Source organism: Candoia aspera, chromosome 3 (genome assembly GCF_035149785.1).
Source record: "Candoia aspera isolate rCanAsp1 chromosome 3, rCanAsp1.hap2, whole genome shotgun sequence".
Classification (NCBI taxonomy): Eukaryota; Metazoa; Chordata; class Lepidosauria; order Squamata; family Boidae; genus Candoia; species Candoia aspera.
In genome coordinates, this window is record NC_086155.1 from 110,842,647 (window position 1) to 110,868,913 (window position 26,267).

General features: G+C 44.7%; 1 protein-coding gene across 1 annotated transcript; it reads right to left on the minus strand.

Annotated features, from left to right (window-relative positions):
• Window positions 1-276: 276 nt before the first annotated feature.
• UCK2 (uridine-cytidine kinase 2) lies at window positions 277-25,575 on the minus strand. Its single transcript, XM_063298588.1, is given in 8 exon segments — window positions 277-806; window positions 3,215-3,263; window positions 3,569-3,666; window positions 13,276-13,418; window positions 18,934-19,030; window positions 19,666-19,825; window positions 25,393-25,446; window positions 25,449-25,575. Coding segments are annotated over 8 exon segments (786 nt in total). The 5' UTR covers window positions 25,494-25,575; the 3' UTR covers window positions 277-666.
• Between the last annotated feature and the right edge of the window lie 692 nt (window positions 25,576-26,267).

Consider the following 26,267-nt stretch of genomic DNA (forward strand, 5'->3'; position numbering starts at 1 on the left):
TACACGGAACGCCGTTACCTGCCCGCCGAAGTGGTACCTATGAATCTACTCACATTTGCATGTTTTCGAACTGCTAGGTTGGCAGGAGCTGGGACTAGCAACAGGAGCTCACCCCGTCATGTGGATTCGAACCACCGACCTTCCGATTGGTAAGCTCAGCAGCTCAGCGGTTTAACCCGCAGCGCCACCCAAGCTTATCAAATTAAAAAATGGTACTTTTCTTGCTCCTTTTTCTAGATGTATTTTTTGAATTAGAATGCAAACCTGAGAAGTTCAGGTGCCACTTCTAGCTAGTAGCACAGTCTTATAATTATCTAATTTAATTTCCTTTTTTTTAACCTTCCTAATTCTTGTGTACATCCATTTATATCAACGATGATACGGTCTCACCATAATGGCAGTTATACCATCTGACACTACATATAATCTAGAAACCATTACTAGCATCTTACGGAAAGTTGCCTCCATTCCTCCATGAAAAGGCTGGAGCAAAGCCATTGCAGACAGCCATAATCTGGCTCTGGAAGACTTCTGTGCAGATCCACCAGTCCCTTCAAAGAACTTTAATAAGCCACGAAGCCCTGCAATTAGTGGGGGTAGGGGCAGGGGCTAGGAAAATGCAACTCATAGGGCGCAACAGCGCAGGCCTTTCTTCTTGCTCTGAGGTCAATGTGGGCGGCTGCTGGATTCTGAGTGCTGTTGCTGGTAGGGAGGAATATAACCATACAGGCACCCGTTGAGCTGGTGTTTGCTGAGAACTCCTTTCAGGATGTCTTGGATGTGCTGCACAATCAGATTGATAGCCACTAGGTAGAGAAAAAAGGAGGCTGTTTGAATGCTAAAATTGATAAAGTCAGAAGCAAAGAGTCTTAAACCTGGGACTGATATATATATATAGTAGTCTGGGCTGCTGCAGACACTGCTTTTTGTGCTGTAGTTGAGTTTTGTGATTTGGGGTTTCGAGTATCTGCAATAAAAGCCATTTTTCCAAGTCTTATCTGACACCTCCACTGTTAGTCATGAGTGCTGATTAAGGTTCTAGACAGAAATGTATTGCTGGACACTGGGTAAAGCCCTGGCAGGGAGGAAGGTGGGGGGCATACCAATGGTGAGATGCAGTAGTCTTGCTGGGCACAGGGTAAGTCATTAGAATTTTAAGTCCTTAAAACATACCCTCAATAATAAATATAAAAAAATGAACATACAATTTTTATTTTTGGAAAAAGTATATTTTTTGTTCCTATCATGGTAGGACCCAGATTCTTTGACAGCAGGATTGTTGGAAAAAATTGAGAGCCAGTAGTATAGAGGGTGCATTCCACCCTAATGCCCAAATGAGCAGCAACACACCCTTTGGAATTCTTTATTTCCAATTCTTGGGGTAAAATTGGGTTTTGGCAGTGCTTGTGACATACTGGCCAAATTGTAAGTACCCAAACTGACTGGTACTGTCATAATTGTTAGAAGAGAATGCTGCATGTGGAATGGATATAACTAAGGCCGGTAACCTAGTTTATTTTGTCTTATTAAAAAGCACTACTGTACATAAACACCTTGATAGACTAAAGCAATTATGGCATTTTAGAATATTGTAGCTCGGAATGTAAGAATTAATTGTAATTGTATAATTACAATACAATTATAAATGATTAATAATTGTAAGTACATTAGGAGTAAATGATTAATAATTAATTACAATGAATGAATGAATGAATGAATGAATGAATGAATGAATGAATGATATCTGTGTTAGTGAAACCAATTTAAAAGGAAAGGATGTAATAGGGTTAGGGTTGAATGAAGGCTTGAACTTAAACAGTGGAGTTAATGAATATATACATGGAAGGAAAGCTCTAGGTTTAATTATGAATGAAAGGCCAAAATATGTATCAAAAGGTATCAATTACTGTTTCCTATAGTTTGTGGTTGTATATGAAGGTAGGAATTCATAGTTTGATGGTAACTGCATAATATGTTCTAGGCTTTAGTTTGGGCAAAATGATGCAACATTTTGAATTAATATAATCTGAGGAAAATATTTTTCTTAGGTGATATGAACAGACAGATGGGAACAAAGTGAAACAGTAGAGAAAATGTGACTAAACCACTGGGAATAAATGAATGAGAATAACAATTGTTTGATGAATATTCATACTATGCTAAGGGCAACATTATTTCTTAATCTAGTACCTTCAAGCTAAGTCTGTTCCTCCTAAACTAATAATAACTGGATGGTTATTTGCCTCTAGTGGTGGGAGAGGGACTGAGAAGAGGATTTGTTTTGAAGTTCAGTTCTTCATGCTGTGAAGAAAAACTGAAAAGGTAGTACATGTAGTCCTTGACTTACAACAGCAATTGGGATCAGAATTTCCATTGCTAAGTGATGCAGTCGTAAAGCGTGATCACATTGCTTAACAACAGCAGTCTCTGCAGTCCTGGTTGCTGTTGTTAACTGAATCCCACGGTTGTTAGGCGAGGTAACTTCCTGCTAGTTTCCCACAACCAAGTCAGTGGGGAAGCTGGCAGGAAGTTGCAAGTCCCAGGTGGCTCGCAATAAGGCTGGCAGGCAGGTAAGTGGCTGCTGCTGGGTGGGGGAGGGCATTAGGGGGTGTACAAAGTGTGGCAAGGGTCAAGGAGGGCACGCACGAGGTGCAGTGAGGGTCAGGAAGGGTGTGTGAGGGAGGCGTGGTGAGGGTTGAGGAGGGTGCATGAGCGGCTGGCATGGGACAAGCGTAGAGGGCCGGGGGAGGGTGTGTTGCTTGGGGAGACTTACCCCAGTAACTTGCGACCTTCCCTGCTGGCTTCCCCATTGACTTTCTAGGAAAACCAGCAGGGAAGGTCACAAATGGTGATCAGGTAATAGTGGGGTGCTGAACCAGTCGTAATTGTGAGCCAGTTGCCAAGCACCCAGATTGTGATCACATGAACGAGTGTTGGGGCACCAAACTTCGAACGGTTGCTGAAAGAATAATCGTAAGTCTAGGACTACCTGTTTTAACTTCTTTAAAAAGATACCATGTTGTGTACACGTTACAATAAAGTACCATGTCTACCTAGTTATTTTCTCTATATTAAACATCCAGGGGTTTATTAGCTCAGAATGACAGAGACAAATGCTTTTCTTAGATAATGCCTCTAGTTTTCCAAAGTAAGACTGGAGGCCCCAAATATTGGGACATTATCCAACTCTTGATTCACCTGATCCCATACTCACCAAGATTATCCATACCTCTAGGGATAATCACGTCAGCATATTTCTTGGTCTGTCAGAAAGGAGGAAACCATGTTAGAGGAACTGCAGAAGGGACATTTCTCTGGGAAAAGATGGGCTGAGGGGTTTCTCCCCATAAACTGCTAGCGGAGCTAGAAATCCCTTTCCTTGCACTTTCTACTAGAGTCCAGGCCAGCCCTCATAATAGCAGACGAAGAAGTGTGAATGATCCTTCCCTTTTCCGTAAGAGGACTCCCAGAAATACTGCTAATTCTACCTACCAGGTGTCCCACCAGGGTTCTTCTCCTTCTAAGCCTCCAATTCCCATACCAGGGAAGGGAAAAATCTTTTACTCACAGGTAAGCAGAATTCTTCAAAGGCTGGCTTGACAAATGTAATGTACTGTGATAAAATCTGCTCTAAATCCCTGCCTCGTTCACTGATATCTCGGAGAACTGCAGACAGCAAAGAAACATGGAATAGGTGAGTGACAACAGAAAAAACTAGCATACAGCTACAGTACATTCACAGGTTGCCCAAGCACACTAAAGATTAAGCCCTCATATGGCAAATGAGCTACTGCAATATAATGGTAATGGACTAGGATTGAAGAGATAAGATTCAAGCTCATGCTCAGCTACGGAAACTCATTGGACAACTGCAGGCATAAAAAGAAAGGGATTCCCCACATCCTTCTGTTTCCTTGCTTTTTAAACTAGCTCGTTTTTGGGTTTTAATTACCACTTTCACTCACCCACTCAATGCTCTCCCAATAAGATCTGCTTGCTTATTATTAATTCTTCCAATTAGCATATACTGGCTTTGACAACACTGCTTGCTAGACCCACGCAAGATCATATTAATTAAAATCCTTTCTTTTTTTCTTTTAAAACGGCTTGCATTTCAGAATTCTCCTAACTATATCACCCCACTAAAAATAGCTACTGTACATCCAGGAGAATGAGGTCAGATAGAAAGAACTGGTCAAAGGAAAGGCACTGCCAAGCTTTGGTGGTCAAGGGAAGAGAACAACTGATGTAAGGGAGCTTGATTTTAGTACTTTGCCTGTTCTTTCTGATGAAACAAAGGTGCCACTAGCTGGTAACAGGGTGGGAGAGGCTGAGAGGAGGAGCTCTTCTGCCTGCACAAACTGAGGAGGTGTTGGTGTTGATGATGCATCAGGCAGTCAGTTACTTCCCTCCAGTAGCAATCTGGGACTGAAGTTAAAGGTCCAGACGACAAAGAGCTGCCACTTTCTGAATTCACAGTGCATGGTGGAAATGGTGACTCAGAGACAACAGAAGACCTCCTACTTCCACCAAAGTGGGTACATTGAGGGCCCAAAGGAAGCATAGTATGAGTTATGCTTGAAGACCCATTCTATGCTGTCTGCAACCACTGCAGGGTCCAGATCAGCAGGGAAAGGACACCAGTGTCATGAGTGCCGTTGAGCTGAAGACATCAGCGCAATGGCACACATGACAATAACAAGGAAACAGGGGAAGGGGCTCAAGATAAGCAGCCATCAACTTACAAAGACTAAAGAACAAGATACAAAGGCTAAGCGGATCGCGAGGCACACCCAAGCTGTTAGCGCTAGCGCAACGGAGATCGCCCAGCTGACAGCAATCACCGGAGGAATAGGGAAACCGATGATGGGCGATCCCAGAGCGCCAGCGGGGCCTCGCAACCCCTCACCTACCGGCAAGACAGCATGTTGGACAAAGGGGGGTGATGTAACCGCGAGTGAGGGGGTGCTGACCGGCGCGGGGTATTTAAACCCCGCACCGGCGCGCTCCTGTCACTCTCAGCTTTTTTCTACCACTGTATCTACACTACGAATAAACCAGAGCCTGCTTCAACGGAATCAGTGTCTGTGTGTTACTCGGAGGTAGGCAGCGCATGACAACCAGGCATCTTTTGATTTTGGGAATGTTTAAACACCTGTAAATCCCAGAACCTCTAATGATGGCATAGGTGCTTGACATGGCTCAAGGCAGATGAGTTCAGTGCAGCCATGAATCACATCACTGGTTGAGTGCACTGCTCCCTGGGCAGCCATATTTCAGCCATCAGGGACAGTAGGCACAACAGACAAAAGATACATTTTGTTGGCATCAGCTACCTTGCTTACAAATTATATCTGATTGTGCAGTATGGTCTTGGTCTAGAGGGGGTGAGCACCAGGACCATCATAACTAGCACCAAGGATACCACCAATGCTCGTACAGGTAAGTGCTGTAAGATCACAGATTTCACTGGAGTGTGAAGGAAAGGAACATGGTCCCTTAAGATGTCCCTACCCCCTGGAGTTTCAGCAGTTGTTCAAGCAGCAACTGGCTACACATAACAAGGCAAGTGTCAGGGTCAGCCTCGCTCCGAATAATACACGGACTCACTTAATAAGGATTAAGGATTTCCGGTTTATTGAAATGGCACTGACAGATAGAAAAACGGGAATGGGGGTGCGGTGTTGAGGTGCCCTGTATATACCCTCTTGCGGGGTCCCGTGCTCCTCCACCCTTCATTGTCCCCATTCCCCTTGATGGGTTTCTTGATGGCTGTGGGGGCGCTTTCCCGGTTGCTGTCCTTGTCCTCTTGATTCAGGTGTGTCCTCCAGGGCACCAGGTGCGGCTTATCGCTGCTTATCTGAAGTCCTTCTATTCAGCTGCATATGATTCCATGGGTGTGGGTGCTTTATTCAAGCGCTGATTTAATTATCTCCTTCCTCTTTTTCTTAATGATCATGATCCACGTTGTGAGGCTCTTTGTGCCTTGCAACGGGGTCATGACAGCAAGGCATTTGACCATGTGTCTCCTTGATCCCCAAACAGGAGGACTCATACTTGAGACAGTTTCTGCACTTGAGCCATTATTCTTAGTAACAAAACTCTTAAGCACAAAGATGGCCATTCTGAGCCAAGTTCTTTTCCTAGAAAAGAAACCAACCATTAACTGTACACTGAACTTCATATGAATTGGTTACTGGATTCTGCCCTTCAGAAGAAAAGCAAATGGAATGCTGGAAATAATATCAAAGCTGTGTTTGTAAGCATGCACTACTGTGCCTAAGTGTCATGATCACCGTTGCGATGTTTGATGCATCGTAACGGTTCGCATGCCAGAGTGTTGACACGCGTTCCTGGCTGGGAGGGTGCTGCTGATAAACCTTGTATGGGGAGATGTGTGGGGCTGTGCCAGGAAGGAATGTGTTTGGGTTATCTCTTAAATGTCAAGGTCTTTTTGCCTGTTGATCAGCAGAGCTCATTAGGAGCACCTGGGAATGTGGGATTGTACTGTATGTAAGGGGGGGGGGGCGTTGTTGGAAATGGAGCTATTTAGTTTGAGTTTAGGCACGCTTTTCTCATTCTCAGCTTTCTCTGTTTGCACTCTATTCTAAATAAACCAGACCTTAAACTTTGATTTTGAGTCTGAGCATTTTATTTGGGTTAAGGCAATCATTACATAAAGCTGAGAATCATTACAAGAACAAACCTCGCTAGTCTTTACCAAGAAGTTTGCTTGCGAAAGAAAAAGTTAGCGATGGCAGAATTGGGGAAGGAGTCGACGGGATTTGGGGAGGCGACCAGACAGCTCTTGGAGACGGCATTCTTGAGCAGGGACCCGAGTCCCCTCCCAACCCACCCCGCACTCCATTCTAGAGACTCAAGCTCCAGCCTGGAGTTGAGGGACCCAACAGATGAAGGGCTTGCCGAACACCAACAGTTCCTGTGGGATGCCATGGCAGACCCCCGGCCGGGGATGTCTCACACCACATGGAAACTATGGTGCCCCCAGACTCCCGAGAGGGAGTCCACAAAAGTGTCAGGGAGTCAGCACCCTGAGGTGCCGGGGCTGGAGGACTCCACCACGCCGGATAGGATCAGAGTCCTTGAGTCCAAAATCGAATCCATAGAGTACATGCTACGCTCCCTTTCAACCACAGTGAGTGACCTGGTAAAGGTTGTTACTGGTCCGGGGGCAGCGGGAGGACCCAGCATCCCACCTACTCCATCGCTGGGTCCAAGGGGAAGGGGCTGGGCACGGGACTTTTCCCTGGCTCTCCGTGGTTCCACTCAGGTGGTAGTTACCCCAGCTCATCCACTGGTTGGGGCGCCTCCGGTTGGCGGGGTAGCTAAGGACTTTCCAGTGAAGTTTGATGGCGACCCCACAAACTTGTCATTCTTCCTTACCAACGCGACCAATAATATGCACCAATATGGACATTGTTTTACCTCAGAAGGGGCTAAAATCACAGCTATTGCCACAAAACTGGAGGGCAGAGCTGCTGACTGGTATGTAGTTATCCGAGTCAAGAGCCCCAGCGCTGGCTGCCTTCGATACCTTTTTAGCCGCTTTGAAATGGTACTTTGAGGATCCCCTTGCGAAGGAAAGGGCTAAAGACGCTCTGAAATAACTGGTTCAGGGACAGAAGTTGGTTGCTGATTATGCCCTAGAATTCAAAGTTTTGGCAGGGAAAGTCCCTGAATGGTCAGAGGCTACCTTGATTGATAGATTTAAGTATGGCCTCAATCGGGAGGTGTTACGATGGGCGCTGTGCAGAGACGATCCGGACTCACTGCATGATTGGATCTGTCTTGCTGGGAGGGCCGAGCGTGCCCAGCGCACCTTTATGAAAGCTACGAAGGGAGACAAGCCCCCCTCCAGTGGGAAGGGGCCAAGGATGCAGTCTGGCTCAGGCTGGAATGAGGAAAGGCAGCGCCATTTCGCCCGGGGCCAGTGCATCAAGTGTGGCAAAATGGGTCACCGCGCAGTGGAATGTCAAGGAGCTAAGACGGCGGATCGCCCCTCTAAACCAACGCAAAAGGCACCACAAAAGGCACCTACCGCTCCTTGCCAGCTGGCGGGGACGCTGGCGACCGCGGACAAAGAGGATGATGTCTACCTTGCAGGAGATGCTTTGGCTACCCTAGAGCAGCCGGCGGGAAATGCCTTCCACCTGCCTTAAACAGTGCCGCTGGGCAGGTGGTGGAGAATGGGCGCGATACCAACATGGTGAGTGCTGATTGCCCCATCCTAGCTGTAAAGATCCAGTTGGGCTACCAATCCAAGACCGTCGACGTCTGGGCTTTGGTCGATTCAGGGTGTTCCAGATGTTTGATCCATCCCGACCTGGTTGAGGCATTGGAATTGCCCTGCTTCCCTCTCCCAAAATCGCTGATTTTTCAGCAGCTCGATGGTTTCACGGTAGGAGGGGGTTTGGCCACCCAGTTTACTGGGGAGGTTACATTGTGGATGGGCACGCACATCAAATTGATCCAGTTCATAGTTACCCCAGTGGGAAATCCTCTGGTGGTTTTGGGGATCCCCTGGCTAACTGGGCATAACCCATTCATCAATTGGAAAACCCGTACTCTAACGTTTGAGGATGGGTTCTACCAGGCTCCTGTCGTGGGAAGATCCCTCACTTTGGCTGCGGGGAGGGCTGAAATTGTCGACCCTCCAGCTCCCGCTCTCCCCATGGAGGGGCTGCCGGCAAGGTACTCTGACTTTGCTGATGTCTTCGGGGAGGAGCAGGCTGACCAATTACCCCCCCATCGCAAGACTGACTGTGCCATTGAGCTTCTTCCAGACGTTCCCTTGCCCAAGCCGAAGATTTATCCTACGACCAAGAAGGAACTAGGGGCATTGCAGGAGTTCATTGATAAAAACCTTCCTAGGGGTTTCGTTGAACCAGCAAACTCCCCGGTTGGGGCTCCCGTTTTGTTCCGTGAAAAAAAGGATGGTACCCTTAGACTGTGCACGGACTATCGTGGGTTAAATTCCACCTCACTTTCGAACAAGTACCCTTTGCCTCTCGTAAAAGACATGTTAGCCCATTTGTCCACTGGTAGGATTTTTTCCAAGCTTGACCTCGCGAAGCATATTATCGCATTTGCATTCGGGAGGGGGATGAATGGAAAATGGCTTTTAATTGCCCCTTGGGTTCGTTTCAGTATAAGGTTCTTTCTTTTGGCCTAGCAGGAGCCCTGGGGGTTTTCATGCAGCTGATCAATGAGGTTTTACATGAACATTTGTTTAAGGGGGTTTTGGTTTATTTGGATGATGTCCTCATCTATACTAAGACTGAGAAGGAGCACGAGAGGCTGGTTAAACAGGTTCTCACCAAGCTCAGGAAGGCTAAGCTTTATGCTAAACTTTCTAAGTGCGAATTCCATAAGTCTTGCTTAGATTACTTGGGCTACAGGATTTCTGACAAAGTCGTTGAAATGGATCCTGTGAAGGTTCAGGCGGTTCTCAACTGGGAGCGCCCGCGCACCCGCCGCCAACTTCAAAGTTTTTTGGGGTTTGCTAACTTTTACAGGTCCTTTGTCCAGGGGTTCGTGGAGATTGCTCTGCCCCTGACTGATTTGTTGCGCACCAAAGGGGTTGGGGAGACGTGCAAAGTGAAAAGCCCGGGGGCCATGCTCAATTGGACTCCTGCCTGTCAGGTGGCTTTTGATCAGTTGAAAGCTCTTTTCACGGCGGAGCCCATTTTGTCCCACCCTGATCCTGAACGGCCTTTTGTTGTTCAGGTTGATGCCTCTGATTTTTCTATTGGAGCTATTTTGTTGCAAAGAGCTTCTGGCGGGCTCTTAAAGCCTTGTGCCTATCTCTCCCGTAAGTTTTCTGAAACGGAGAGGCACTGGCATGTTTGGGAAAAGGAGGCTTTTGCAGTTAAGGCTGCATTGGAGGCTTGGCGTCACCTTTTGGAGGGGGCGACTTGCCCTTTTGAGGTTTGGACGGATCACCGCAACCTCAAGGCGCTCCGCACACCCAGGCATCTCAGCCCAAAACAGATACGCTGGGCTCAGTTTTTTAGCCGTTTTGATTTCCAACTTGTTTATCCCAGGGAAAAAGAATTTTTTGGCTGATGCACTTTCCCGGTTGCCACAGGACGCAGAGCCGCTCTCCGATGTTATTGGAACGGTGCTAACAGAGCCACAATTAGGTTTGGTTGCTGTCACCCGGAGCCGTGCTCGGGGGCAGCCTCCTCCCCCCTCGCAAACGGTTCTGGTGCAACGCGCTCGAACCCGCCAGCAGCCTCAACTGCCTGGTGGGTTGCGTACGGATTTTGTCTCAGCTTTGAAATCGGATCCTTGGCTCCTTGCTAACCCTGACAAGGTTTCGCTTGAGCACAACCTGGCTTGGGTGGGGGGGCATTTATACGTGCCTGACTCTCAGCAAGCTGCAATACTTGCCCATTCTCATGACAGCAAGCAAGCTGGTCATTTTGGTTTTCTCAAGTCCCTCCATTTGGTCCGTCGACAATTTTGGTGGCCCTCATTGAGGAAGGATGTCAAGGCTTATGTCGCTTCCTGCCCTGTCTGCGCTATGTCTAAGCGACCATCAGGTAAACCCCAGGGGCTTTTGCAGCCTGTGGCTGACCCTTCTTGCCCTTGGGATGAAATCTCCATGGATTTTATTGTTGACTTGCCTCCCAGTCAAAGGAAAACTGTCATTTGGGTGGTCAAGGACTATTTTTCTAAGCAAGCCCATTTTGTTCCCTGTGCGTCCATTCTGACAGCACAGCAGCTGGCGGAACTCTTTTTGGTGCACGTGTACCGCCCATGCGGCTGCCCCTCCCGTTTGGTGACTGATAGGGGCACACAATTTACCTCACGATTTTGGCGGGCTTTTTTTGAAGCTGATTGGCACCAAACAAGCATTGTCCACCTCTTGGCATCCCCAGACTGACGGATCTACTGAGGTCCTTAATGCCACCCTGGAGCAATTTATCCGATCTTACATCAGTTATCACCAGGATGACTGGGTTGATTTGCTCCCTTTTGCTGAGGTCGCTTACAACAATGCGGTGCACCAAAGCACTGGTCAGACCCCCTTTTGGGTTGTTTCGGGTCGGGATTTTGTTCCCATCCCTGAGTTTCCCCAACCTCCTGCCCTGGCTGTGGCGGCCTGTGATTGGGGTTCTAGGCTCGCTGATTCCTGGCCCGTCATTAAGACCGCTCTCAACGAAGCTCAGGCTTCCTATAAGCTCCACGCTGACAGGCAACGGCACCAGCAGCCGTCTTTTCGCGTTGGGGACTTGGTCTACCTCTCTACCAGATTTATCAAGTCTCCTCAACCCTCCAAGAAGCTGGCCCCTAAGTTTATTGGCCCCTTTACTGTTACTGCTATTGTGAATCCTGTCACAGTCCGTTTGGATCTGCCTCATAATTTGAAGCATTTACACCCTGTTTTTCACTGCAGCTTGCTCAAGCCTGCCCATGGCTCCTCTTGTTGGTATCCCTGGCCTCCTCCCCCTCCGCCTGTCATGATTGATGGACAGCAGCACTTCGAGGTCAAGGAGGTTCTCGACTCTCGCAGGCTTCAGGGGTCTCTTCAATATTTAGTTCGCTGGAAGCATTTTCCTCATCCTGAATGGGTCGCTGCACGCGATGTCCTGGCCCCTGATTTGGTTCGCGATTTTCATGTTGCTTATCCTTCCAAGCCTTCTGCATAATTTTTGTTGGGGGGGGCGGTACGTCATGATCACCGTTGCGATGTTTGATGCATCGTAACGGTTCGCATGCCAGTGTTGACGCGTGTTCCTGGCTGGGAGGGTGCTGCTGATAAACCTTGTATGGGAAGATGTGTGGGGCTGTGCCAGGAAGGAATGAGTTTGGGTTATCTCTTAAATGTCAAGGTCTTTTTGCCCGTTGATCAGCAGAGCTCGTTAGGAGCACCTGGGAATGTGGGATTGTACTGTATGTAAGGAGGGGGGGGACGTTGTTGGAAATGGAGCTGTTTAGTTTGAGTTTAGGCGCGCTTTTCTCATTCTCAGCTTTCTCTCTGTTTGCACCTTATTCTAAATAAACCAGACCTTAAACTTAGATTTGGAGTCTGAGCATTTTATTTGGGTTAAGGCAATCATTACACTAAGTTCATACAAAAGTGATGAAAATGCAAGAAGTACTATGTGTTGGTTTGGTTGGGTCTGCTGTTTATGTCCATGTGTGCAGTGTGTGTGTGCACTCTGTGCACACTCTTGGTTCCAGCTGAGATTCAAAATGCCTATGCAGTTAGTGTCTTTCTCTTCATTTTCAAAGGCTCTTCAAAAGCTCCACAACCAACAAGTCCAAATAGCACTCAGAGTTCATGTAGAAACCTAAACTCATTAAGCCATAATCAACATCGTTTAGCTAATAGTATCTTTTCCCCCAAAGTTCTGTGCTGATGGGTTTTTTGGTCTGATTGGCTGTTTTGGAGTTTTTGACTTTGAACACATCTGAAAAGCAAAGAATAATTCTGGTTGGTTGGCTTTTCAAGTTTTGATTTTGTTGATGTAATGCGTTCATCTTTGCATTCTACACACTGTGTTCCCTTGAGTCTTTTTGTTAATGCAAAGTTCAGGATGCATTTAAAAATGCAGAGCATTATTATACTGGTTGGCCTGCTAAACTTAGGTGGGTGCAATCTGTGCATACTCTTGGTTCCTGCTAAAGTTGTTTATTTAGGATACCTATGCAGAAAGAGTGTTATCTTCAAAGACACTCTGAAAACTCCACAATCCACAGAACAAAGTGAATGCAGTCACATGCATACCTTGACTCAACAAGACATCTTTTTCTCTCCTGAAAGAGCTATGCTTGTTTTAAACATACAAAACGCTCTGTGTTGGTTGTTCTGCTAAACCTAAGTGCGTATGAACATTCTGCTCATGACCTTGTTCACTGCTGATGCAGTCAATGGTGCATTCTATATTTTTCTCTGCTGCCTAGACATCAGCCAATTTTTTGCCACCCAAGAGACTTGTTCTGAATCTTGCTATTTCTTATAGGGAAAACACCTGAAACCATTTCAAATTTCATTTTGGATTTTATTGCAGCAAAACTCTGCCAGAGTTGAAATGGGTCAGCAGAAATTCAGCATTCTGAGTTTAAAACAAAACACATTCCCAAATGCTCCTGTGAATTAAAACTTCTCCCAAGAATAATCATTTGTATTGATTTCTCTGGATACACCTGCAATTCTCACAGAATTGATGAGAAGTATTTGCCCAGTACATGCATACTCATTTGGTTGTGCTAATGCTGTAAAGAGAGGGTCATCCCACAACTTACCCCTACGGGAGAGCCAAGTGTCTGGATCTGCGTCCACAAAGAGTTTCATCTGGAAAAGGTCCCGGACCTCCTCATTATAGAAGATTAGGGTGCCCTCAAATAGGACCACATCAGCAGGATACACACTTACTGTTTCTTCTTTGCTATTAGTATGTGGAAAAAGATTCCAGTATAGTTGGAAAACAAAACAAACAGTTCTATTGGAAAGAGTGATATTGCTTCCACACTGCACTGGGTGACTGAACAGGAAGAGGAAACAGGAGTTTGACAAGGGAGATCAGCAAGGGAGGTCAAAAGGTCCACATCCTATTCTGTGATGTGAAACCATGGTGCCCACTTGCGAAGCCCAAGCCAGGACCCTGCCTACTATTCCCTCACCAGCTGGGGTGACAGCGACCAAAGCTTTGCTGCTTCTCTTACTGCATAGGGCACTTAGCTCCTGCCTCTGACTTGGGAATGCAGCATGCTATCTCCCAATTAAACGCCTGCCAGCTGAGAGTGGCCCTCCAGATCAGTGGCTGAGGCCTCCCAATCCACCCCAGCTGCCACCACCATCAGGACTCATACTCCCTCCCTGTCCCCAAAAACTCACAAAATCATTGATGGAAATGCGATCGGGGGCAGTTCATTTTTTTTCAACCTCCTGCTGGCCTCCCCATTGACTTTGCTTGTCGGAAGCCAGCTGGGAAGGTCACAAATGGCAATCATGTGACCTCAGGATGCTGCAACCATTATAAATGTGCGATGATCGCCAAGCACCTGAATTGTGATCACATGGCTGTGGGGACGCTGTGACAGCCACAACTTTCAGGAGTGGTCGTAAGTCTCTTTTTTCAGCACTGTCGTAACTTCGATCACAAAACAAATGGTCATTAAGTGAGGACTACCTGTATTGGATCCCATTCCCACAGTTCAAAAAAGACAGTGACAAATTGAAGCAAATTCAGAGGAAGGCTATCAAGATGGTGAAGGGTCTGGAAACCAAGCCCTATGAGGAATGGTTAAAAAATGTTGGTGTTTTATTTACAGAAAAGATAATTAAGGGGAGGTAAATATTTAAAGGGCTACCATACAGAAGGGGAAGTGGACTAATTTAATAATTGCCCCAGAAGGCAAGACTAATTGTCCCAGAAGGCAAGACCAGATCAGTTAACATTTTAAGGAAGGAAGTTTATGCAAGGTATCAGGAAGAACTTCCTGACTGTACTAGCTGTTAGCCAGTGGAAATGCTGCCACATGAAGTGGCAAGTCTTCCTTCACTGGAGGTCTTCAAACAGAGGCTGGATGATCATCTATCAGAGATGCTTTGGTGGATACTGCACAGAGTAGGGAGTTAAACCTCTACAGTCATGTCCAACTCTATGATTCTCCAAGATCTTTATTTTATCTGAGCTACTCTGGGACCCTTAAGCAAAGGATCGTTACCTTGTCGTGGTGCTGGAGCTTGAGCACCTCAATGATGCCATGAGCTAAACCGTGAAGGGCCACCCAAGATGGAAAGGTCATGACAGAGAGGTCAGACTAAATGCGATCCCTGGGGAAGGTAATGGCAACCCACCCCAGTATTCTTGCCGTGAAAACTAAATGGATCAGTACAACCAGAGATATGTCGGTATACCATCGGAAGATGAGACCCCCAGGTCGGAAGATGGTCAAAATGCTACTGGGGAGAAACAGAGGATGAGTTCAACTAGCCCCAGACGTGATGACGCAGCTAGCTCAAAGCCGAAAGGATGGCTAGCGGCCGACGGTGCTGGTGGTGAACGGCGAATCCGATGTTCTAAGGATCAACACGCCATTGGAACCTGGAATGTAAGATCTATGAGCCAGGGCAAATTGGATGTGGTTATTGGTGAGATGTCAAGATTAAAGATAGACATTTTGGGCGTCAGTGAACTGAAATGGACTGGAATGGGCCACTTCACATCAAATGACCACCAGATCTACTACTGTGGACAAGAGGACCACAGAAGAAATGGAGTAGCCTTCATAATTAATAGTAAAGTGGCTAAAGCAGTGCTTGGATACAATCCAAAAAACGACAGAATGATCTCAATTCGAATTCAGGGCAAGCCATCTAACATTACAGTGATCCAAATATACGCCCCAACCACAAATGCTAAAGAAGCTGAAGTAGAGCAGTTCTATGAGGATCTGCAGCACCTACTGGACAACACGCCTAAAAGAGATGTTATTTTCATCACAGGAGACTGGAATGCTAATGTGGGCAGTCAAATGACACCTGGAATTACAGGTAAGTATGGCCTGGGAGAACAAAACAAAGCAGGACATAGGCTGATAGAATTTTGCCAAGACAATTCACTCTGCATAACAAACACTCTCTTCCAACAACCTAAGAGACGGCTTTATACATGGACTTCCCCAGATGGACAACACCGAAATCAGATTGACTACATCCTTTGCAGCCAAAGGTGGCGGACATCTGTACAGTCGGTAAAAACAAGACCTGGAGCTGACTGTAGTTCAGATCACGAACTTCTTCTTGCACAATTTAGGATCAGACTAAAGAGATTAGGGAAGACCCACAGATCAGCTAGATATGAGCTCACTAATATTCCTAAGGAATATGCAGTGGAGGTGAAGAATAGATTTAAGGGACTGGACTTAGTAGATAGGGTCCCGGAAGAACTCTGGACAGAAGTTCGCAGCATTGTTCAGGAGGCGGCAACAAAATACATCCCAAAGAAAGAGAAAACCAAGAAGGCAAAATGGCTGTCTGCTGAGACACTAGAAGTAGCCCAAGAAAGAAGGAAAGCAAAAGGCAACAGTGATAGGGGGGAGATATGCCCAATTAAATGCAAAATTCCAGAGGTTAGCCAGAAGAGATAAGGAATTATTTTTAAACAAGCAATGCGCGGAAGTGGAAGAAGACAATAGAATAGGAAGGACAAGAGACCTCTTCCAGAAAATTAGAAACATTGGAGGTAAATTCCAGGCAAAAATGGGTATGATCAAAAACAAAGATGGCAAGGACCTAACAGAAGAAGAGATCAAGAAAAGGTGGCAAGAATATACAGAAAACCTGTATTGGAAGGATAACAATATCGGGGATAGCTTTGACGGTGTGGTCAGTGAGCTAGAGCCAGACATCCTGAAGAGTGAGGTTGAATGGGCCTTAAGAAGCATTGCTAATAACAAGGCAGCAGGAGACAACGGCATCCTAGCTGAACTGTTCAAAATCTTGCAAGATGATGCTGTCAAGGTAATGCATGCTATATGCCAGCAAATTTGGAAAACATAAGAATGGCCATCAGATTGGAAAAAATCAACTTATATCCCCATACCAAAAAAGGGGAACACTAAAGAATGTTCAAACTATCGAACAGTGGCACTCATTTCACGTGCCAGTAAGGTAATGCTCAAGATCCTGCAAGGTAGACTTCAGCAATTCATGGAGCGAGAATTGCCAGATGTACAAGCTGGGTTTAGAAAAGGCAGAGGAACTAGGGACCAAATTGCCAATATCCGCCAGATAATGGAAAAAGCCAGGGAGTTTCAGAAAAACATATATTTCTGTTTTATTGACTATTCTAAAGCCTTTGACTGTGTGGACCATAACAAATTGTGGCAAGTTCTTAGTGGTATGGGGATACCAAGTCATCTTGTCTGCCTCCTGAAGAATCTGTATAACGACCAAGTAGCAACAGTAAGAACAGACCACGGAACAATGGACTGGTTTAAGATTGGGAAAGGAGTACGGCAGGGCTGTATACTCTCACCCTACCTATTCAACTTGTATGCAGAACACATCATGCGACAAGCTGGCCTTGAGGAATCCAAGGCTGGAGTTAAAATCTCTGGAAGAAACATTAACAATCTCAGATATGCAGATGATACCACTTTGATGGCTGAAAGTGAAGAGGAACTGAGGAGCCTTATGATGAAGGTGAAAGAAGAAAGTGCAAAAGCTGGCTTGCAGCTAAACCTCAAAAAAACCAAGATTATGGCAACCAGCTTGATTGATAACTGGCAAATAGAGGGAGAAAATGTAGAAGCAGTGAAAGACTTTGTATTTCTAGGTGCGAAGATTACTGCAGATGCTGACTGCAGTCAGGAAATCAGAAGACGTTTAATCCTTGGGAGAAGAGCAATGACAAATCTCGATAAAATAGTTAAGAGCAGAGACATCACGCTGACAACAAAGGTCCACATAGTTAAAGCAATGGTGTTCCCTGTAGTAACATATGGCTGCGAGAGCTGGACCATAAGGAAGGCTGAGAGAAGGAAGATAGATGCTTTTGAACTGTGGTGTTGGAGGAAAATTCTGAGAGTGCCTTGGACTGCAAGAAGATCAAACCAGTCCATCCTCCAGGAAATAAAGCCAGACTGCTCACTTGAGGGAATGATATTAAAGGCAAAACTGAAATACTTTGGCCACGTAATGAGAAGACAGGACACCCTGGAGAAGATGCTGATGCTAGGGAGAGTGGAAGGCAAAAGGAAGAGGGGCCGACCAAGGGCAAGGTGGATGGATGATATTCTAGAGGTGACGGACTTGTCCCTGGGGGAGCTGGGGGTGTTGACGACTGACAGGAAGCTCTGGCGTGGGCTGGTCCATGAAGTCACGAAGAGTCGGAAGCAACTAAACGAATAAACAATTGAATTTGAGGGGAAATAAACAGCTTTAAAAGTTAGAGAAAAATGTTGGTGGCAGATATATGGGCTCAAATGTATCTTTCAGTTACAAGGTGGCCTAAGACTGTCTAAATGTCCTTTCTTACTACCATCTTATCTGCATAAGTCTACAACCTCTGTGATTTTCCAAACAATTAAATCCAAGGAGAAAACATCATGAGGAGTCTCCTCTCATCAAAGCTTTTTCAGATCAAGAAGCAGGAGCAGCTACAGAGTGATACTGAAAAGATCACTGTCCACTAAATAGCAGCTATAACTAAATTCAAAAATACCGCAAGAAGAAATTCAAAAGCTCCCTGATACTCAGATAGGAAAGCAGAGGTCTCCTTTTCAGGAAAAAAAAAAAAACCTTATGAAAATCTCTTAAGATAAATTTCACCAGAATACCAGCATAGACTGCCCCAGTTCACTTTATTCAACCTTACCAAAGTTTTTAAGCAGCCCCACAGTTGACTCAGAACTATTGAATGCTTTTCTATGGTTCAGGAAAGTGAAAGAAACACCTGAAACTCATCAGGGTGCTGACACCAATTGAAGTAAGTCTCCAAATAATCCTAGACTTCATGCTAAATAGTAGAGGGGGATAGCTGGATCATCATCAGCTGAGCTAGGAGAAGGAAGGAAGGAAGGAAGGAAGGAAGGAAGGAAGGAAGGAAGGAAGGAAGGAAGGAAGGAAGGAAGGAAGGAAGGAAGGAAGGAAGGAAGGAAGGAAGGAAGGAAGGAAGGAAGGAAGGAAGGAAGGAAGGAAGGAAGGAAGGAAGGAAGGAAGGAAGGAAGGAAGGAAGGAAGGAAGGAAGGAAGGAAGGAAGGAAGGAAGGAAGGAAGGAAGGAAGGAAGGAAGGAAGGAAGGAAGGAAGGAAGGAAGGAAGGGCTTAAACAAGATGCATAATCTCCACCAGGTGCTCAGTGGGACTTTCTGCTACTGGGCAGAACATCTCAAATACAAAGTCACATATACCAAGCACTGAGTTGTGGAGTGGGATGTTCAGGAAGCAAACTTACCGAGAATGAGAAATGAAGTCATACACAGGTATCTGAACTGCCTTCCCATCCATGATCTCTTTAAGTGTTTGGACAATCAGCTCACTGTCAAAGGCATCTGTAAAGAGAATCACAGATAATATGTAAAGAAGTAATTAACATTTAATATGTTGTGGCCTTCAATGTGTGACAGGCCTTCTGATGGAGAGTTAGCATCCAGGTAAATTACCAATTTTATACTGAGCCTCCTTAAAATTATGCAGTCTCTCAAGTCAGCCTTTAGCTGCCACCAAAATAGTGCTTACTACCTCATCCTACCTTGTTGCAGAGGGAAAGGAAATACTAATGCCTTTCCCCAATGAAATGGGTTGAAACTGGTATCAAATGCCTACAACTTTGTGACAGTAGACACAGCCAAAAACCTCCCATGTCTCTTTACTGCTCTGGAACAACTGAAGGTTGGAGATATGCCTGCTTTGTCCTGTGAGTTTTTATCTGATTATCCCTAATTTTGTGTATTTTTCTTTCTAGTTAATTTTTCCCATTTGAAAGTATTTAATGCTATCCATAATGTTCCAGCCTAGGTAGCTGCTTCTCTTGGTTGGGCCACTTCTCAATAGATTTGTATTTTGAGAAAACCAATCATAGCACTATAACATTTCAGTCTTCCAAGTCTGTCTTGGGATAATTAAAAGACAAGCTAAATGACCTGTCTATGACTATCCATTCCCTTTTCAATCTGTGACAAGTCACCTGGGTGGTCAAAGTTGAAATGGCCTTTGAGGGCTTTTGCTTTCTGCTCTGTGGTGAGTACACGACAGAAACTGTCCTGGCTCAGAATCACAACTTGTTTCTGGTGGAGGTCTACTTCATTCTGTCCCAGCAGTTGAATAATTTTGGCACAAACAGAGGACTGCAAAAGATATAAGGAAGACAGAGTGAGCAAAGACTTTGGCACTGGCACATGAAGAAAGAAAATCTGTAGGACAGATGATAACTCTCTAACTCACCAGCATCAGTTTGATGGCTTCAAGAAGCTCCTGTGGGAAACTCTAAAGTCACAAAATAAAAATGGTAAACCAGAGGAGCACACAAACTCAGAGAGCCTATAGTTGTTGATCCAGCAGGATTATACCTAAGCAATAGATAACAGATACAGCACCACATGTAAACAAAAAATCCACAACTCCAAATGTTATAAACACATCAGAAGTTAAGGAGGTAGTGCTGTTGAAAGCTGTAACAAAGACAATGCTGGACTTAGTAACAAATTCCCAGTTCTTTGTTTGTGCAAAATTTTGAGAACTCAATAGAGTACATAATACCTTTTGTTATATTTATTGATTATACATACAAAATGCTAGGAAGAAAAAATATCTTTAAAAATGAATAGTAGGTTTTTTAATTTTAAAGGATTAAACAAGTTGTTATAGTATTTGAGGTGTTACTGAAGCTGAAAATGCTGCTGGTCCAAACAAAGTTGTTAACAAACGTTGTAGCTGTAAATGTTGCCACTGGGTTACATCTGATAGATGATATTTATCTTTTAAACATAGTGTATGTTAAGAATTCATCATCATCTATCAGTTGGTCCAAAGTCACTATCCCTGCTTCCATCCAATTTTTCCATATCATCATCTTTTCCTCAATTTTTACAGTTGGGTTTCCCCATAAAGTCAATTTAGCATGGGAAAAGGGATCAAATCTTTTATTACACATTACATTCCATAACTTCCTTACTGACACAATTGTTTCCAGAGATACTAGAGTTCTAATGTATTTTGATCCTAATACTGTCCATCCACCAAAGGGGATAGATATATAGATATTCCAAAGTCGCTCAATTGCAAAATTAACATCAATTGTTGGTTTCCAGTATTTAATACTTGACAATAAGTAAGCATGATGATACAGCTCCAGATTCAGAAAACCGAATCCTCCCTCATAAATTGGTAGTGGCATTTTCTGTAAAGATATTCTTGGAATCAAAGAACTCCATAGAAATTTTCTAAAAAAGAATTTTCTGAAAATATTTTCCAGATATATGAACTGGGATTTCTCTCAGAATATAAATTAATCCAGGAATAATATTCATTTTGGGAGTGTTTACCTTTCCCCAAAGGGTAAGTTTTAATGACTCCTATCTATTGAAATCTGAAGAAACCTCTCTATATATTTTATTTATAATGCATGTTACTGAGTTATATCTTTTGGTATGCACATACCTAGACGTGTAATGGATTCAGTACAAATACATAATTGATATTCCTTAAATGGATGGGTAACCAAACTTTCACCTATTGGCATCAGTTCTGATTTGGACCAGTTAATAGAGTATCCTGCTATTTTACTAAAGGCATCTATTATTTGCATCAACACTGGAACAGTAGTGTGAGGTTTAGAAATAAACAAAAGAATGTCATCTCCAAATTAAACCAATTTATATTCAACTGAATTATCTACTACTCCATAGATCTCCCTATGTTGTCTAATAGCACAAGCCAAATTGTTTGATGGGATTTTAATATCGTATTATTTTTCAACATAGGCTGGCTTAGAATTTTGATTTCAAGGACCCCTGAAAGGGTCTTGTGGGACCCCCAGGGTTTCTAGGGCCTGCTGAACAATAGTTTTTAGGCTCTGAGCATCTGGAATAAGAAAAAAAGACAGTGAAGAATGAACACCATGAATTCTTAAAGAGTGAATTCTTAAAGAGCAGAGTCATGTATATGAGGTGGGTGGTCATATAAATGATTAAGTGAGTACATACATACAACTGTACCCTATAAGAAGTCAAAGAGTCACAATAGTTGGTGTCTCATATTACATAATAAGGTCTATGAAGAGATATTGAAGAAGCTGGATATATCTGGCCTAGAGAACACTGAGGGAGGATCCTGTAGCACTCTTTAAATATCTGAAAGCATGTCAGGCAGAAAAGGGGGTAAAGATCTGTTCTCTATCATTTCAGAGTACAAAATATAGAATAATCAGTTTAAGTTACAGGATGCTAGATTCAAATATTAGCTGGAGATTGTGAGTTGGTGGTATACACCTCAAGATTGTGAGCTGCTGGTATACAGCTCAAGATTGTGAGCTGCTGGTATACAATGTTGAGTCAACTGTTGGGGAGAGGAGAGGCCTGAATCGCCTGTGCTATGTGAACAGGGCCAATATCTGGACAGAATCTTCGCCAGAGGTAGGAATCTGAAAGGCTGGTTTTCAACCTTCAAAGTATCCTGAGAGGCTGACAGGTAGACCAAGTCAGGAAACAAACACCACAAGAACACTTGGCACAGTATTGTTACAGGGCGTAATAAGAGCAACTTGAAAGCCTGGCAGAGTATCTCACTCTCCCTTTTTATACCAAACACAATCAAGGCAGGGCAACCTTGAGTTTTTTCCTCACTCCTTTTTGTCTATCCAGGCTAAGCTGGTGCTTACATAATGGTTATTGAATTTCTTCTTCAAGGCCATCTCTGCACATTGCATGTATCCCGGTTGTTTTCATGCAGGCAACAGTATGTTGGTTTACAAGGTAGTCCGTAGTATAGTGTATATGTATATACAATATACATGTATGGACGTGATAAAAGCAAGAATGGTTTGGAAAGACAGGTATACAGAGAGATAGCAAATGGTTCTGGTGTAAAGTACATTTAGTTAGATTCCCTTTTCTCTTGCTCTAAATTCTCTTGCTTACTACTTCTCACTCTGTTCTGGTTTTGATATAATGATGCTTACTTTGAAAGGTGAGTCCATCAAGTAAGAACTGAGAGAGGCCCTGCTTAAAGTGCCATCTTCAAGAGAGTTCCATTTTCAGGAACCCAATACCAGGACTTTTCAATGGTGGTGCCCCACTTATGAAACAGTGTATCCTCATATATAAGGGCTACCTCCTCTCTAATGAGTTCTGTAAAGAAATAAAAATGTGACTCTGGAAGACAACATTCAACATTCAAGGAATGTTAAGTGTTGGTATTTACCCTTGTTGGCCAGCACTATTTTTATGTTGAGTATTATCTTTTGTTGTTTTCTATGTACACCATTTTGAACCACTGGGAGTAGAGTGGCATAGAAATCTTACTAAATAAAATAAATTATGAGCCTGCATGCATTTAGCCAGCTGTAGTGAAACATAGATTTTTAGTAGGAAGGAAATAAGAGAAAAAGATAACTTTGTATTAATGGAATATACTTTTAGTATTCTAGATTTAAACAAAGCCACTAGGAGACAGTGAGTTCTAGTCCCACCTTAGGCATGAAAGCCGGCTGGGTGACCTTGGGCCAGTCACTCACTCTCAGCCCAATCCACCTCACAGGGTGATTGTTGTGGAGAAAATAGGAGGAGGAAGAAGTATTAATTAGGTATGTTTGCCACGTTGAGTTATTTATAAAAATAAAGGTGGGATAAAAATTAAAAAATCAAATCAAGATAAAAAATCAAAATGAGTAGTTTTGAGGATATGAATTCTCTCAGAGAATACTAAATACTACTCCTAGATTACAGTATCTACAAGGCAGCTTCTGTTTCCATAATAATATAATGGCTGCAAACTTACAATTCTGTGCTGTGTTGAACACACATTAACGATACGTTCATCTAACCAAATAATTGTATGTTTCTCTGTATGTGCAACTAAAGTCTAGGACACTTATTCCCAGGTAAGGCTGTATCGGACTCTAGGAGATCTGTGTGCACACACACGCTATAACATTCCTCTATCACTATAATCTTTTACAGAATAAGGCCCCTTGGCAAAAAGGGAATCAGAGCAGATAGTGATCATCTTCTTAATGCTATAAAAGTCCCATTGTATACTTTCTTATACCACAAAAGCTTTCCAGGCAACCCAACTAAAGTGCATATTGGATTAGGAAGGTGGAGACATCCATTCTTTGTGGACGTCTGTGACTAAGGCTGCCAGAAGTGGGCTGCAAAAATCTGGAGGACTGCTAGAAGGCACAGTCCTTATTTTTGCAGCCTACCTCTGGTAGCCCTAGTTGTAACTGGAGTATATCCTGCCTACTGCCCCAGTTACTAGGAATGACTAACAACTTCTGAAGACTCAGAATCTCAGCTACTCACTACTCCAACTCAGGCTCCAAAACAGCCTTGTGTGGCACAGGGTAGTAGGCAGCAGTATTGCAGCCGAAACTCTCTCCATGACCCGAGTTCAATCCCAGTGGAAGCTGGATTCTTGGGTGGCCGGCACAGGTCAACTCAGCCTTCCATCCTTCTAAGGTCGGTAAAATGAGTACCCAGCTTGCTGGGGAAGGCGACGACTGGGGAAGGCAATGGCAAACTCAGGGCTGCAACTGGGCGGGGGTGGGGGGGGCAAGCGGGGCGTGTGTCCCCCAATGCTGCATTGGGGGGGGGGGAAATGACAAAATAGTATTTGTATACTGAATGTTTCCTAGCACTCATAATAATTCCCACAATAAAACTTGCTAACACCTCCCTTACCAATTCATGGGGGGGGGGGGGCACGGAATCCATGTTTGCCCTGGGTGATGCATACCCTAGTTGCAGGCCTGGGCAAACCACCCCACTATAGTCTGCCAAGAAAATGTCGTGAAAGCGGTGTCCCCCCAAAGGGTCAGACATGACTCAGTGCTTGCACAGGGGACCTTTCACCTTTCACTCCAACTCAAGAGTTGTGGGAGAAAACTAGCTGATCAAAAATAATGGAAGACACTCCACAAATTCTTAAATAATCTGCCTCCACGGTCCTCACCATCCAAATCTGAAGTCCATTTTCATTTTCAAAATTAATGCAAAAACGTCCATGGAAAAAGAAAAGAAAAATCAAATATTGACTGATGATTCCAAGTATCTGGGATATGAGTGTTTGTTAACGATGAAGACTCTAACAGAGCATAGAGTTGGTGGAACGATGGAAAGCACGTTTTGAGATCGAGCGGCAACCAGACAACCGCAGGGTCCCAGGGACGGGCAGACCTTCTTTGCGGCCCCCCCCCCCACCGCCCGGCAGCTTGGCAGCAACGGCGGGGTAGCACATACAGCAGCTAAGACTCTCGGGAACCTCTCGAGCGACGGCGAAGCACCCAACCCGGCTGTGCCGGTCTACTCGCGGTCTTGCCGCCGCCCCCCCCCCCCAACGGTGCACCATTCCAGGCTGCCCTTTTGAGGGAGGGAGGAAGTGCCTCCCAGTAACACGTGCACGGGATTCATTTTGAGAATGAAAGTATGTCGCGCACATGGTAGGAACACTACACACACCGTGCACGTAAAGAAAGACACCATTCACGCACGGCTCTACGTTTAAATGCTAACATATACCCGAGAAAGAGGAGCTCAATCCCAAATCTACTGCTTAAAGTCAGGAATGCCGAGCATGGGCAGTGCTGTTCTCGACATCTGGAAGAGGAACTTTGGCGAATCTTGAGACGTGCAATGCCCAGCTCTGAAAAATACTGCCACGCTTTGACTGACCGCCTTGCAATGGAACTGCTCACCTTGCCACTGGCTGTCCCCTCGCTATCTCCAATGAGGAACGGCTTTTTTCCACCAACGAACTCCCAGAGCGTTGGAACCGCTGCTCGCTGTCCCTCGCCATAGTCTCTGCGCTTCAGGGCTACCGAATCCAAGAAGATTTGTTGAGGCTCGCCTCACAAGTCTTCCCGCCTGCTTCCAGCTAAGCCGCGCCCGCTCGGTGTGGTATCTTGCAAGGCACCGCCCTTCTCTCCACCTCTTGCCCCGGGCGGCTTGCGCAGGAGATGAGGCTCGTCATTCTAGTAGGGACTGCAGGCATCGGTGCTCACCCACGGAGTACAGGAGACCAGTGGAGAAACGATTATTACCGTTTTAGATGTGTGCCAGTTCGGGTTCTTAGTTAAGTAGCAATCCTAAGTCATGTTTCTTCGTATCAATTTCGCAGGCTTTGGGATGGAGACGGCAGTTTTCTTAAGGAGAATGTAGAATTGCACCATAATACACGATGCTGCAACCATACACCTGTACATGTTCTTTTTCTGCGCACACTCTTATTATTTTCTCAAGTACACGTATGACATTTTGAAATTTACACGAAGTGGGAGAAAACTACAGCACTTGGAATTACCATTTGTGGCTAACCAAGAATAGAAAAAAATCTGCTGTTCACTATCCTCCTTTCTCTGGAAGACCCAGGAAGGGTTTTAGAAGATAGCATTAGGAATAGATGTAAGCACCACAAATATTTCCTGTTACCCGATTTATTCCTCATGCATTTGATTTCAGTTTATCAAGGATCTTGGTTGGGAGGAGGGGGGCAGAGGTGTTGAAAGATGATACACAGGGTAGCATGATGCTAGCCCACCCATTTTGTATACATCTTGATGTAGCATTTATG